General features: G+C 36.7%; 1 protein-coding gene across 5 annotated transcripts in view; it reads right to left on the reverse strand.

Annotated features, from left to right (window-relative positions):
- Window positions 1-13,494, reverse strand: part of CHRM2 (cholinergic receptor muscarinic 2) — a 137,179-nt gene that overhangs the window by 117,250 nt on the left and 6,435 nt on the right. For 3 of the 5 annotated variants that reach the window (XM_012465712.3, XM_064373165.1, XM_012465713.2), the window contains exon 3: window positions 3,184-3,254. The exons of the other annotated variants lie outside the window; for them this stretch is intronic. In XM_012465712.3, coding sequence (XP_012321135.1) covers window positions 3,184-3,185 — 2 coding nt within the window. In that variant the 5' untranslated portion in view covers window positions 3,186-3,254. The remainder of the gene's footprint in view (window positions 1-3,183; window positions 3,255-13,494) is intronic. 5 annotated transcript variants of the gene reach the window in all.

The raw sequence follows: 13,494 nt of genomic DNA on the forward strand, positions 1-13,494 counted from the left end.
AATCAAATACCACATGTTCTCACTTATAACTGAGAGATGAACATTGAATACACATGGACACAAAGCAGAGAACAACAGACACTAATACCTACTTGAGGTGTAGGGAAGGAGCTGGGTGAGGATTAAAAAACTACCTGTCTTATATTATGCTTATTACCTGAGTGGCAAAATAATGTGTACAAACAAACTCTTATGACACAATTTATCTATGTAACAGACCTGCACCTGTACCCCTCAAACTAAAATAAAAGTTTAAAAGGGAAAAAATAAAATACAATAAAAAATAAAAAACATATAAAACCCTAAGTTTCCCAAAAGGGGAACTGCTTTACAGAGATCCTGCAGCAGAGATTTCTTTATCTTGTTTTCTGGAGGACATTTGGTTTCTTTAGGAGGGAGATGGAATAATTCTTCTGAGGCATGGTCAGCGAAGTTATGAGTTTCACAATGAATTATCTGTTCCTTGAGGGTGAGCTGATTCAAGAGACAAGTTTGGACTCATCACTCTTAACTCACTTCTCTAAAGAATCAATTATGGGTGAAGTGCCAGTTAAATTTTGTCACACACTCAGGGTATTTCTGGCAATGTTACAGTGAGATTCCATCCTTCTCACTGTGAGGAAGGATGAAAAACCCAACAGCATGGCAGTTGGGAAATGTGGATTCTCATTCAAGCTGTGTCACCTTGGACAAGTCACTGGAAATTGGTAATTCTAAATTTTCTCCATGTGTTGTTACTATCCTGTGGGATTTTTTGTGAAAAGCTCATAAGGCAATGGATATATTACTCCATTGCAAATTGTAAAGATTTTTTTAATATACTTTAAGTTCTGGGGTACATGTGCAGATCTTGCAGGATTGTTACATAGGTATACACATGCCATGGTGGTTTGCTACATCCATCCTCACATCACCTACGTTAGGTATTTTTCCTAATGTTATCCCTCCCCAATCTCCCCACCCCCTGCTATCTCTCCTCTAGCCCCCCCACCCCCACAACAGACCCCAGTGTGTGATGTTCCCCCTCCCTGTGTCCATGTGTTCTCATTGTTCAACACCTACTTATGAGTGGGAATATGAGGTGTTTGGTTTTCTGTTCTTGTGTCAAAGACACATGCACACATATGTTCATTGTCGCACTGTTTACAATAGCAAAAGCTTGGAACCAACCAGAATGCCCATCAATGATAGACTAGATAAAGAAAATGTGGCATATATACACCACGGAATACTATGCAGCCATAAAAAAGGATAAGTTCATGTCCTTTGCAGGGACATGGATGAAGCTAGAAACCATCATTCTCAGCAAATTGTAAAGATTTCTAAAGCAAAGTATTTTTTAAACTACATTTTATTGTGTGTATTTAAGATACACAACATGATGTCATAAGATATATACATATAATAAAATGGTTAGTATAGTGGAATAAATTAAAATATCCATCATCTCACAGAGATATGCAGTCTCACTGCCCCTATGGCAAGAGCAGCTATAAAATACTCATCTAGCAAAAACCCTGAATACAATACACAGTTAAAAACTGTAGTCCTCATGCTGTACATTAGCTCTTTTGCCTGGTTCAACTACATTATTCACTACTTTGTATGCTTTGACATACATCTTACAGAAAGATGAAGTGGTGGACATATGTTCTGAAGCCCCAACTGAGACACCTAATTCACTAGGTATGCTTGAGGTATGATGGGATATAGAATTTTTCCTTTTTTTTTTTTTTTTTTCGAGACAGAGTCTCACTTTGTTGCCCAGACTGGTGTGCAGTGGTGCAATCACAGCTCACTGCAGCCTTGACCTCCTGGGGGCTCAAATGATCCTTTCACTTCAGTCTCCCAGGTAGCTAGGACTACAGGTGTGAACCACCACACCTGGCTAGATTTTTTATGTGTGTGTATTTTTTGTAGAGAAGGGTTTTCCTATGTTGCCCAGACTGGTCTCGAATTCCTGGGTTCAAATAATCCACCTGCCTTGGCCTCCCAAAGTGCTGGGATTACAGACATGAGCCAACATGCCTGGCTGAGAATTTTTCAATTAGAACTACTACCTAAAATCAAGTTTCCTAAATCCATACCAGACGATGTCTGGGCATTGTGCTTCACACACCTTGCCTTAGTTCTACAAGAAATTACATTTTGAAGTGCACTAGTGGCCAGAATCTGTGAGTTTTCTTCTCAAAGAGGAGTCAGAAAGCAATGGGATAAATTTTTGGCTTCTTTCAGTGCTTTGAGTACTTCCTTTACTGTACACATACAAATGAGCCTACTGTTTATCCAAAGCCCAGACCATTTGAAGTTATGAATGGGAAGAAGTCACATAAAATTAGACAACTATCACTCTGTGTTTTCATGGACCCATTTCCTTAAGTCAGCGTACTATGATTTTGGCAGATATCTTAAGCTAGATGTTGCCATTTGACCAATCTAACTAATCTATCCACGATTCCAGCCAGATTTTTAATTATCTGTTTAGGTAAATGTCAAATGAAATAGGATGGTGTAGGGCATATGCTTTACATAAAATGTTTCCCTTGGATGAGAGACTTTGCTCATGGTAACCAACAGGATATGTCTAGACCTTTGGATGCCATAGTGACTCTTTCATAGTTTGGCCCAGCCTATCTTTCAGCCTTCCTTTCCATTTCCCCAAAACCACTCAAGGCTATAACTACTGAGGACAATGTACAGGACTCTGAACGCTCCGTTCTTATGTAATGGTCCATCCTCCACCCTCTTTTGCTAAGTCTTTTCTCTTCCCGCTCTCAATCTAATAAGACCCTACTAACTCTCTAGTGCTTTATTAAACCAAGATCCAGCTGGGTTAGTCCCATTTTTCCTTGTGATTCTAGCAGTCTTAATGCCTCTGGTTTATCACCTGTATGTTGTGTATCATTGTGTTTTCCTCATCTAATCTCTCAGGACAGACTGTAAAGGCTAGAGTTGTGATGAATCATCTTTGTATCCTAGATGTCTAGTGTAGTATGTGTGTATAAATAAGTCTGCAGAAATAAATGTTGAAGAATAAATGAATAACCATTTCTAGTGCATCAATATCTGTCGCTTATAAAGCATTAATAATTTCTTTATATACAATAACCAGCTGATGGAATACTGCAGGGGGACAGAATGTAAGTTTATAGTTCAGAATAATAAGATGAAAATGTTACTCACATGAATGATGGATCTTTCTCAGTTTTAAATATGAACAATGTCCTCTTTATGTGGCTACACAGATGATTCCCCTGAAATTTAAATTATTTTATTTTTAGGAGATGGAATTGAAGGGAGTATGTGAGACCTGCTCACTTTTGCAAGCAAGCCATTCTCCACTCTCTTTGGAATCTTTGCTGTTGTCACAGACTAGGAAGGGAGGAAATCTTTGAGGTCCTATTTGTTTCTCTCTTCAGTCCACTATTAAGGAGGCATGATAAACTGTCATAGAATTGCCATCCCTGCCCAAATCCTATTTCCTTTGGGGCTCTATGAAGATGAATAAAACATTTTCTAAAAAGATTGAGGCAAATTAGCTTTCAGCCTCTTCAAATACAGTTTATCTGACAAAGTTCCATCTTTCTTCTGATGGATTACTGGTACCAACTAATAGCATTGGCTCATCTATAAGCTTGAGGAGCTCACACAGGAAAGACACAAAACCAACAACCAAACAAACAGAAAAACTGATTTTCTGTGATTCATTAAAATGTTTTCATTTTAAGTTTTGATCTTCACTGAGTGTGGAATTCTCTGCTAGCCAGTAAAGATAAGTAGCTTTATTGCTTGGCGAAACATCTTTTTGATTTTGCCACTGAGTAGCCCCTAAAGAGAATACAGTATTTACAAACAAGGCTTCTGGCATGTTCTCCTATACTTCCCTGTCCTCTCTCAGTTCCAAACGCCTCTTAAAATAGCTTTGCAAGTGCCTTCCCTACATTCCCCAGGAGGACATCATGTTCCCAGTGTAAGTGACAGTGGTCCAGAAGCACATTCTATCACCTAATTGTGAGTTTCTCTGGATCATGAAATGCTCAGTGTCTCAGACAACACAGGCTTCCTCAACTCACTGCCAATTGCTTCTCCTTTCACTTTCCCCTGATATAAAACAAAGCAAAAAAGACAACCCCCCAAAAATGGCATTTCACTTTGACAACATTTGTGGCAAAGCTGATTACATTTACGGTTATCAAGACTTTGGGATGAAGTAATCTGCTATTTGGAAGAAAAACACTTTGACAAAATTAGGAGAGATGACATCAAAATACAGCTTTGTAATTTGTCTTTTTTTTCCTTACTCTAAAGTTACTGCACAGACAATTTTTGCAAATTTGGCAGTAGACGTGACAACAGAGTTTCCTAATGACCTTATGAATTGAGGAAACAAAAGAAAGAAGCAGATTTTATGTTGTTTGATAAAAGAGTTCATCCATCACACTTTCTTCAGCTTTTGAAGTTGTCATACATCTCCAAGGAACAAACTCATTGTGTAATTAGTTTTCAATTATTCTCGATTATGTAATTGCAAGATTAAGTTGATTTATTTTTATGAGCATCAACATTATTTTTTTAAATACATTATTCCAAGTAGATGCTGCAATGACTAATGAGAACCCTAATCATTTACAGACAATTCAGTAGGAAAAATGACTAGATTTTATTTCCAAAACATCTGGAAAGCAAGAAAGTAGATGCTCTCAAGATTAGAGTATTTCATTGAACCAGGTTCTCAACAGGGACCCAGAGAACAACACAATGGCCAACACTTGTTCTGACAGGTTGACATCATTTTATATCTGTCATTAAAATTTTGACAATCACTCATGTTTGAATCCAGCCTTTCCAATAAAATCTTACCACTAAATGTAAGATCCCTTTGTAAAACATCAGGGAAACCGAAGAAGAAAGGTGAAAAACAGAACCAAAAGTCCCACACAAACCAGAAAGAATAACAAAAGGTTTTTATAGCCTCATGTCTTTCTTAGAAGAAATAAAACTCTAAGATTGAAAATAATCATGTGGAAACTTCCATAGGAGTAATCACTGTAGGGTGATGAAATTGACAGTGGGCTCTCAAGATGTTCAGACTCAAAGTCCTGTTTCTATCACCTCGGACTGCTGTCATCCACATAACAAGCTATGACTGTTTTTACCCTCAGTAAGTCTCCTTACTATAAAACAAAGGCATCAGATGAGATGACGTTGGATATCCCATTAAATCTTTAAATCCATGAAGGTGAAGATATTAAAGGTAAACTGACAATGACACAACTGTCCCCAAACTGAATATACTCATCCACTACTTTGTACTGCCTGAAACTGTAGTATCCTTTGAAAGACACCAGAGGCTCAAGACAGGGAAAGATGCCAAAACCTTCTCTTTCTAAGCTCCCTAGAAGGTGGTGAAGGCAAGTGGAAGATCCTCCGTGCTAAGGATCTTAGGTCCACTGTAACTGCTAAGGCTGCGTAGTGCTGTTAGGAGGGAATGCTAAGCCCTATGTAAGAAAGCAGATGAAAGTGGACACCTAAGTGTAGGTTTTCTCCTTTTGAGTAAGGCTAAGCCTATCACATGGCAAATTATCCAGAATGTTACTTTGTTTCATGAGGTTCATTGTTCATCATCTTTGTTCATATATCTTTTATATAGGGTCAAGTAAAAAGAGAAAATTGTATTAAATCCATCCCTAATATGGAAAAAAAGTCTGTTTAAATCATATTCAATGTTTTGTTGGCTAAAATTGCTTTTAACATACACGATACGCAAAAACAAAAAAGTTTGGTTCCCTTAAAAGTTTATGTGTTTGAGATTAATTAGATTCAGCTTAAATAAAATAATATTACCATATACCTATAAGCATGGCCTAGAGGAAATTTTGCTCAGGCTTAGATAAAATACTGGTTTTGAAAGTGGAAACATTTATCAGAAAGGAAGTTTTATTTTCAAAGAAAAAATTCACCTAGAAAGAGTTTCTTTGAGCTATATCAGAAAAAATAATTTGGTATTATGAAATCAATAGAAGAAGCAGATTGGGGTAGTAGGAAACTTGGAACTCTTAGCAGACTACGAGCATAAAATATCATTAAATAAATATTTGTTGAGCTCTGCTATGTGCCAAGAATAGAGGCCGGCATCAAATTCAATGCTGAGAAGAAGGAGCGGGAGGAGGAGGAGAAAGGAGCAAAGGAGGAGGAGGAGGAGGAGAAAGGAGGAGGAGGGTGAGGACGGGGAGGGAGATGAGGGAGGGCGAGAAGGGGGAGAAAAAAGGGGAGGAGAAGGAAAGGAGGGACTACAAGTTCAGTCCTTACTGAGCAGTTTTTTTTTTAAATGAAACCGGAGAAAATCAAAAGAATTTTATCATATAAAGGTGTTGAATATGAGGTATTAGTGTAAGATAAAGAGTAGGTCCACGTGAAGAAGTTAATTGTCAAGTTACCTAAGTGGGTACCATTAGCTTTCATGTGTGAAGCCCATGTCCAAATAGCTGGAAGGACGAGAGCAATATTCAGACAGTATCAATTTTCCTAAAGGCAGAGGATAGAGCAAAGGAAACACCTCCTCAGAGGAGATGTTCCTAAACAACCTCTTAGGACTTCCTGTACTTCTCAGAAAGGAACAAGAATACTCTGTCTGCTATTGGAAAAACAAAAAATGATGTATGGTGTTTCATTTAAATGATATTTAGGGGTCATATGGTCTTGCATAAAGTGGTCTTTCGACTAGGTTTGCAGGTTTTTAACTTAGCTTCATCATGGCCATGGCTGCTGAAGCTTGGAAGATGCTGTGAGAAAGAGAAGAGGGAAGTAAACAGCCCTGGGATAATTTTTCCTCTCCTCTTCTTGAATTTACACACTCAGAGAAGTGGAAGAGTTGTCCAAACTTGGTAAACAAACCACTCAAATCCTTCAAAAGAGAGAAGTGAAAGGTGTTTGTTGTCTGAATTTTTAAAAATTCCTGTAAAATAATCATGGGAAAATAAAGACAGTTAAATAAAAACTACAAGATGCCAAGAAACAATACGCCTTTCTAAGTACTGAAATAGGGATATAGTGGGTTAAAGGAAGACAAAAAAGAGAATTAAAATATTCAGAACATGAATTCTGTGACCATTTTTAGAAAGTTCTAGAGCTTAAGAATATGGAAATGTAAGATTAGAGAAAATGCAAAAGAAGAATAAAACAATACAATGACAAAAAGAAAAAAAAATATTTACCTAATGCCTGACTAAAATTCATCTTCAAGAAGCATGGCAAAATATTTACTGATTTAATGAAAATCCCAAAGAAAAATGAGTGCAATGGAATATCATTCAGTGCGGAAAAGAAAGGCACTATCAAGCCATGGAAAGACATGGAGGAACCTTAAATGACTTGAATTTACACACTAAGTGAAAGAAGGTTATTACTAACTGAAAGAGGTCAGTCTAAAAGACTGCATACTGTATGAGCCAACTACATGACAGTCAGAAAAGGCCAACTATAGTGACAGTCAAAGAACCAGTGGTTGTCCAGAGTTAAGGTAAAGAGGGGAGTAAATGGAAGGAGCACAGAGGATTTTTTTAGGGCAGTGGAAATACTTTGTATGATGTTACATGCATACAGTGGCATCTACATACCGTTATATACTCGTCCAAATTCAGTGAATGCTCAACACCAAGCAGGAACCCTATTGTAAACTATGGGTTCCGGCGACACTGATGTGTCAATGTAGTTCACCAGCTGAAACAAATGTCCCACTCAGATGGGCGACGTTGATGGTGGAAGGAAGTAGGTGTGTACAAGGGCAGAAGGTATATGGAAACTCTTCTGCTCAATTTTGTGGTGAAATTAAAACTGATTCAAAAAATAAAGGCTATTAAAAAAACCTATTGCAGCAAGAAAAAATGTCTTTCAATAATTACATATATAGTGACAGAAAAAAAGCTCATTGAATTTTAGATAATTGATCACTTGGTATCAAGTTTTGTTTCCCACATATATTAGAAAAGTATAATAAGAGCACTCAGGAGTTTGGGAGAAATAAAAATTTTAAAATGTAGTCAAATGTTTGCTGCAAGTGGAATGAGTAAGTCACCCTAATTTAATTAAAATATGCAAGCCAAATAGGAATGACCTTTAGCAAATCTGACCAATATTTGGTGCAGTAATTTCAATGATCTAGATTCCTAAGTCTTAGGGAATAAACTGAATGAATTCAGAGTCACCATCAATTATTTCTGAAAGTGCATCTCAGACACCAAGAGATGCCAAAGTACAGGAACAGGGGCAATAGCTATTAAAGGAGAAGAGAGCAGGGCTGCCAATCATTGCCAGTACTCTAGATTCAATATCTACTAAAATAACCAAATTAAACTGGACCAGAAAATGTAACAAACCTTATGCACAAAGAAAAACTACAGAGAGGCAAGAGCCATTGTAGCCGAGGAATGGAAGTGAAAAAAGACCCAACAGGGATGGACCGTGGGCACTGGCATTGTGATGAAGAAGCTATAATAAGCTGGTGAATAGCAAAGGGGAGTCATTTGACAACCTTGTTTTTTTCCACGGAGAAGACCTCTAGGATTCAAAGTGAACATTTCAAAGATCGGAACATCTCATTTTATTTGGTTTGAGTATGAAAACTTTCTAGAAAATAGAGATGGCCTCCTTTCTTTCCTAATGCCGTAAGATAAAAATAATTTGAATTTTCAGCAAATTCTTACAGAGATAGAAGCCAGGGTATCTCCTTTTAAATGAGAGAAATTTAAAGATGAATGCTAAGGATGTGAATTTCCTGAAGAATGTGTTATGTAACTAACAAACTCTGAGGGAGAGGAGTAATTATCACTTTAATTAATTAGGGCCCTGTTACAGCTCCCTTGTGAAAGATAATCCTTGATTAAAACTGTCAGTATGTAAAAATATTGACTGATATTGAAATGTAAGAGTAAAATTTCAATTAATTGTGAAAAAGAAATGAGCTGATATTATCATTTACCAATAGACAATCATGATTCTCAGAACATGGGGGAGCATACAAATAAGTGTTAACAATGGACATGTAAACAGGAACAGAATTATTCCAAGGAGGTTTACCCCTTAGGACAACTAGCCTCTTTGGCCTTTTGTTTGTGCATCTGCAATGCAGAAGTTTAGGTTAAGTCATGATAATTGTTTTGCGAAGGAAGGGAATAGATATAACAGTGTGAAATGGAAGGAGATTAAATGAGGACATTTTACCAATACTTAATGTTTTCCTAATCAGCAGAAATGTTGCAACATACATATGCTTTATAAATATCAATAAATATTGTACGCCTTGGAAATTTCACACCCGGAAGCCTCGTTGAGACTTTTTCCACCTCTGTGCCTAGAAAGAGCTCCCAGGGGACTATGAAGGTTCAAGCACTTTTAAACTCAAACCCTATAAATTATACTAAGCCAGGACACAGATTCTAAACTTCACCTAAGACTGATTCCTTTACCGTGAAGTCTGTTTTCATGATTTTGTTTTCTGAACACTGACTAGAAGTGAGTGTTCAGTTTCTCTTTTTCCTTAGCCTTATCAGAATTAAATGCCAAATAATATAATGAGATACCCTCTGAAAGAACTGCTTGTGGTATAGTATAACAAAACAAAAAACATTAAAAACTGATCTTTATCCTTAGATGTGGAAATAATGCCCAGAGCCACAAACTCACTCTTAGACCTAGAATAAGTTATTTAGTATCAACAAGCCATGGTTTCAAGACTTAGAAAGAAAAAGGAATAAATATACCACATAGGGTGGGCATGAGGTATATGTAAAGAAATGGCATAGGTTCTAAAATTTGATAAAAACTCAAAAAACAACAGCTGTCATTTCATGGTTTTTGTTGCCATTATTATTGTCACAGAAGAGTATCTCACCCAAAATTCTGAAGTTTCCCCTAATATGGAAATAACTAGTCATGGAAAATATCCAGTCAGGCTTATTTTAAAATAAAGCAAAATTGAGATTGCTTGTTTACTGTTTAATGATACCCAGTTGCCAGAGACAACAGAAATTAAACCTATATCATCTACCCCTCCTCCTGACTTCAGTACCTCCATCCAGCACAGCACAAAGAAAAATAAAGTCTTTATTATTTAGGCTTACATGTGAAGACATAACTGCCCACTCCACTGATAAAATCTGATAAAAAAAAAAAAAAGTAATTTTGAGGATAAAGCAAGAAAACAGTGGGCATATCTGGGAAACATGCTTTGGCCCTGGAGCTGCTCTTTATCTTCCCCCTAAAATGAAACCAAATGCCCTGATGCTCTCCAAAGAACACAATTAAGTAGAATTTTCTTATCACTTTCTATTTTCATGCTGGTTATGGTAGAAGCGCTTCCCTTTGTAATAGTGCCAAGGAAGGCAGAGTATTAGAAAATATTCCTTGTGTTCAACAATATAAAACTGTGTGTGAAATACATTTTTTTCCTCTACCTATCAAATTATTCTGTGCTTATCTTTTATAGAAAGGAAGAAAAATTAGGCTTCAGGTAATTATTTAGCTCGCAATCACATTCCTCCTAAAGAGTTCCTTTGTAGTTAATTAAATAAGAAATAAGAGGCTTGTCTTCCAACATCATTCTGTCCTGTTTATTGGCTTGGCATGAATGAGGAGGGGAGGAAGGACTTACTTGCTTTATTAAAGAAGAAGAATCATCAGCATGACTAAGGGTGAACAGTAAAGTCAAGAAAAGTCATTATAACTTTCTTACTCCTAGAGGAGGTATTATACCTGCCTGTTACTTGGGATCATCAGAGTGCAACGTTTTGCAACAATGACAGTGAAATGTATCAGCATTAACATTCAAGACAATTCTCTCATTTTCTCTAACTTCTCCACCAGAGTTGGGAGAGAAGAAGAGGAAGAAGTCCAGGTGCCTGATCCAGCTATATTAGTAATGAGAATCTAGACAGAACACCAGATAGGAGAATGCAGAATTTTCTTATCACTTTCCATTTTCATGCTGGTTATGGTAGAAGCTCTTCCCATTGTAACAGTGCCAAGGAAGGCAGAGTATTAGAAAATCTTCATAGTGTTCAACAATATAAAACTGGGTGTTAAATACATTATTTTTCCTCTACCAATCAAATTATTCTGTGCTTATCTTTTATAGAAAGGAAGAGAGGAGTTCTGGAATCATGAAGACATATATGATCTGTGAAGGTATTAAGCTAATGAGAGGAATTTAATAAGGAAAAAAATAAAACAAGAAATAGAAAAGAAATCAAGTACTTATTTTTTAAATAGCGGAGACTGATTTAGTTCCAAGGACGTATTGTATGCAGATGGAACTGTGCCCCATCCAAACAAACAGGTATCTAGATTGTTCATTGAAATATATGCTTCTTAATCTATAGCTGTCCTCCCGAATTGTTGTTCATTGTTCACGCTAGAATTTGCCTAACAAATCAAGAAGTCTCCAGCTACAACAGAGCTCTCCGTTGGGGCCTTGATGGCCCACATATGAATGGAAAATACCTATGGTAATATTGGCAGCGACATTTGAGTTGTACATTCCATCTTCTTTCCTCCTTGATGCCTTTTACATTCTAATTCATCAGTCTGTTATTTAAAATGTAGTCCTGTGATTACCCACCTCAGTATCAAGGAAGGGGCTTGTTAAAAATCTAGATTCCTGAGCCTGATTTCCAGCCTGACTCAACATCTTTACAAGAGGAATAAAGTATCTCAGATACTCAACCTGTGAATTAATCTCTTTTAAATGACTTCTTAGAAGATATAGTTATTTAAATAATTCAGACTCTCATCATTTAAAGCACTGTACCAGGTGACTATGAACATTAACTTTTGAAAAAGTGGGCCCAGTTCTGCCAAGAGTTAAACATTCAAGAGTATTTAGGATTCTCAGCCTCAGAAAAGAGAGGTCCGGCCTTTCTGAGCCCAATAAATACAGATAGCTTCAAAAGACTGCCTGGCTACCACAGTTTTTGTTATGTATTTGCACTAATCTGAAAAATGTAGATCTTCAGTTTTTATTGTTGCTGTTACTCATTGTCTGTGTGCTGGAAATTTGAATTTAAACTAGCACTTAGCCTATGAAGTTGCCTACAGCTTCTTTGATAGAATAAAATGGAGGGGTACTATGCATATCTATGGGGTTGCCTATGATGCAATAAAATGGTAAAATTATTTTGAAAATAGGAAGTGATTTAAAAAATTCTACTTAATTATGTTCTTTGGAAACATTAGGGCATTTGGTTTCATTTTAAGGAGAAGATAAAAATGCAAATTTAAGTGTATATTGCCATCATTTATAATACATGGCCTCTATTCTCACCTCATCTGTATCCTTAACAAGTTCTAACTGTTACTCTACTACCAGCACCAGATAAAAACATCCAAGTTGCTTAGCATTTTCATAAGTTAACTCCTTTGTAAATAATTTGGTTTTTAAAATAAAAATATCCATGGCTTCACCTTCCAAAACATGTTGCTACAAATAATAAGGGCAAAAAATGTCATTGTTATTGTATTGATTAGGCATATAAAAATAACAAGCATGTACTTAGCACCTGGTAGGTATCAGATGATACGCCTGGTTGTGAGAGATTAAATGAGATTGAGGATGTAAAATATTTATTAAATTCATCATATTATATCATACCTTTTCATGGGTATTATTATTACTTTGAGTAATGGCTAGAGCGTAAGTATGATGCTTATCATTGCCTGTTGTTATTATAATAATAATAAATTCTACGATGAGGAAGAAAAGGAGGAGGAAAATAAAGGGGAAAGAAATATATCGGCTAGTATTCACTTAGCATGTACACTGTACCAGTCATTATACTAAGCTGTTTATATGCATTATCTCCTTGTGCAGTAGGAGGATGAAGAAATGCCCTTGAGAAAGATGGCTGGCAAAACAGCTCTGATCAGCTACAGAAGCTCCCATGTGGGTTTGATTTCAGGGTTTATCCTAGACATTGAGAAACACTGAAGAATTTTTAACAGGAGAATGACATGTTCAGATTTGCATTTTAGAAAGGTCACTCTGGCAGTGTGAGGAGTAGTTTGTACTAGAGGAAGACTGGAGAGTGGGAGACTGCTTAGAAGCATATGGCTCTGGTGATAGTTCATGCGAGAGTGCGAAAGGTCTAAGATGCCTGGGTGGAAAGAGGGGCATGGATTCTGGGGAAGCCTCCCAGGGAACAGATTTAACCTGGAGACTGATTAGAGGGCAGCAGTGAAATTTGGAGTGAGAAAGAAAGAAGATATCCTTATAGCATGTCAACCTCACTTCTAGTTTCTCATGTATTTAGGGACTAATAAAAATGTGTAGCTTGATATTATTATTCACACAATCATGTAAGTAAAACTTCTCTATTTCCCACCTAACAAATATCTCCCCTCTGTCTTTCTTGCTCACGTGTGTATGTATGTATATACACAAACACACACATACACAGGCATACATTTTATATATATATATATCCTTCAAGAAAAATATTTCTA

The sequence above is a fragment of the Aotus nancymaae genome, unplaced genomic scaffold, assembly GCF_030222135.1.
Source record: "Aotus nancymaae isolate 86718 unplaced genomic scaffold, 86718_ANA_hifiasm-v0.15.2.pri h1tg000002l, whole genome shotgun sequence".
NCBI classification, from domain to species: domain Eukaryota; kingdom Metazoa; phylum Chordata; class Mammalia; order Primates; family Aotidae; genus Aotus; species Aotus nancymaae.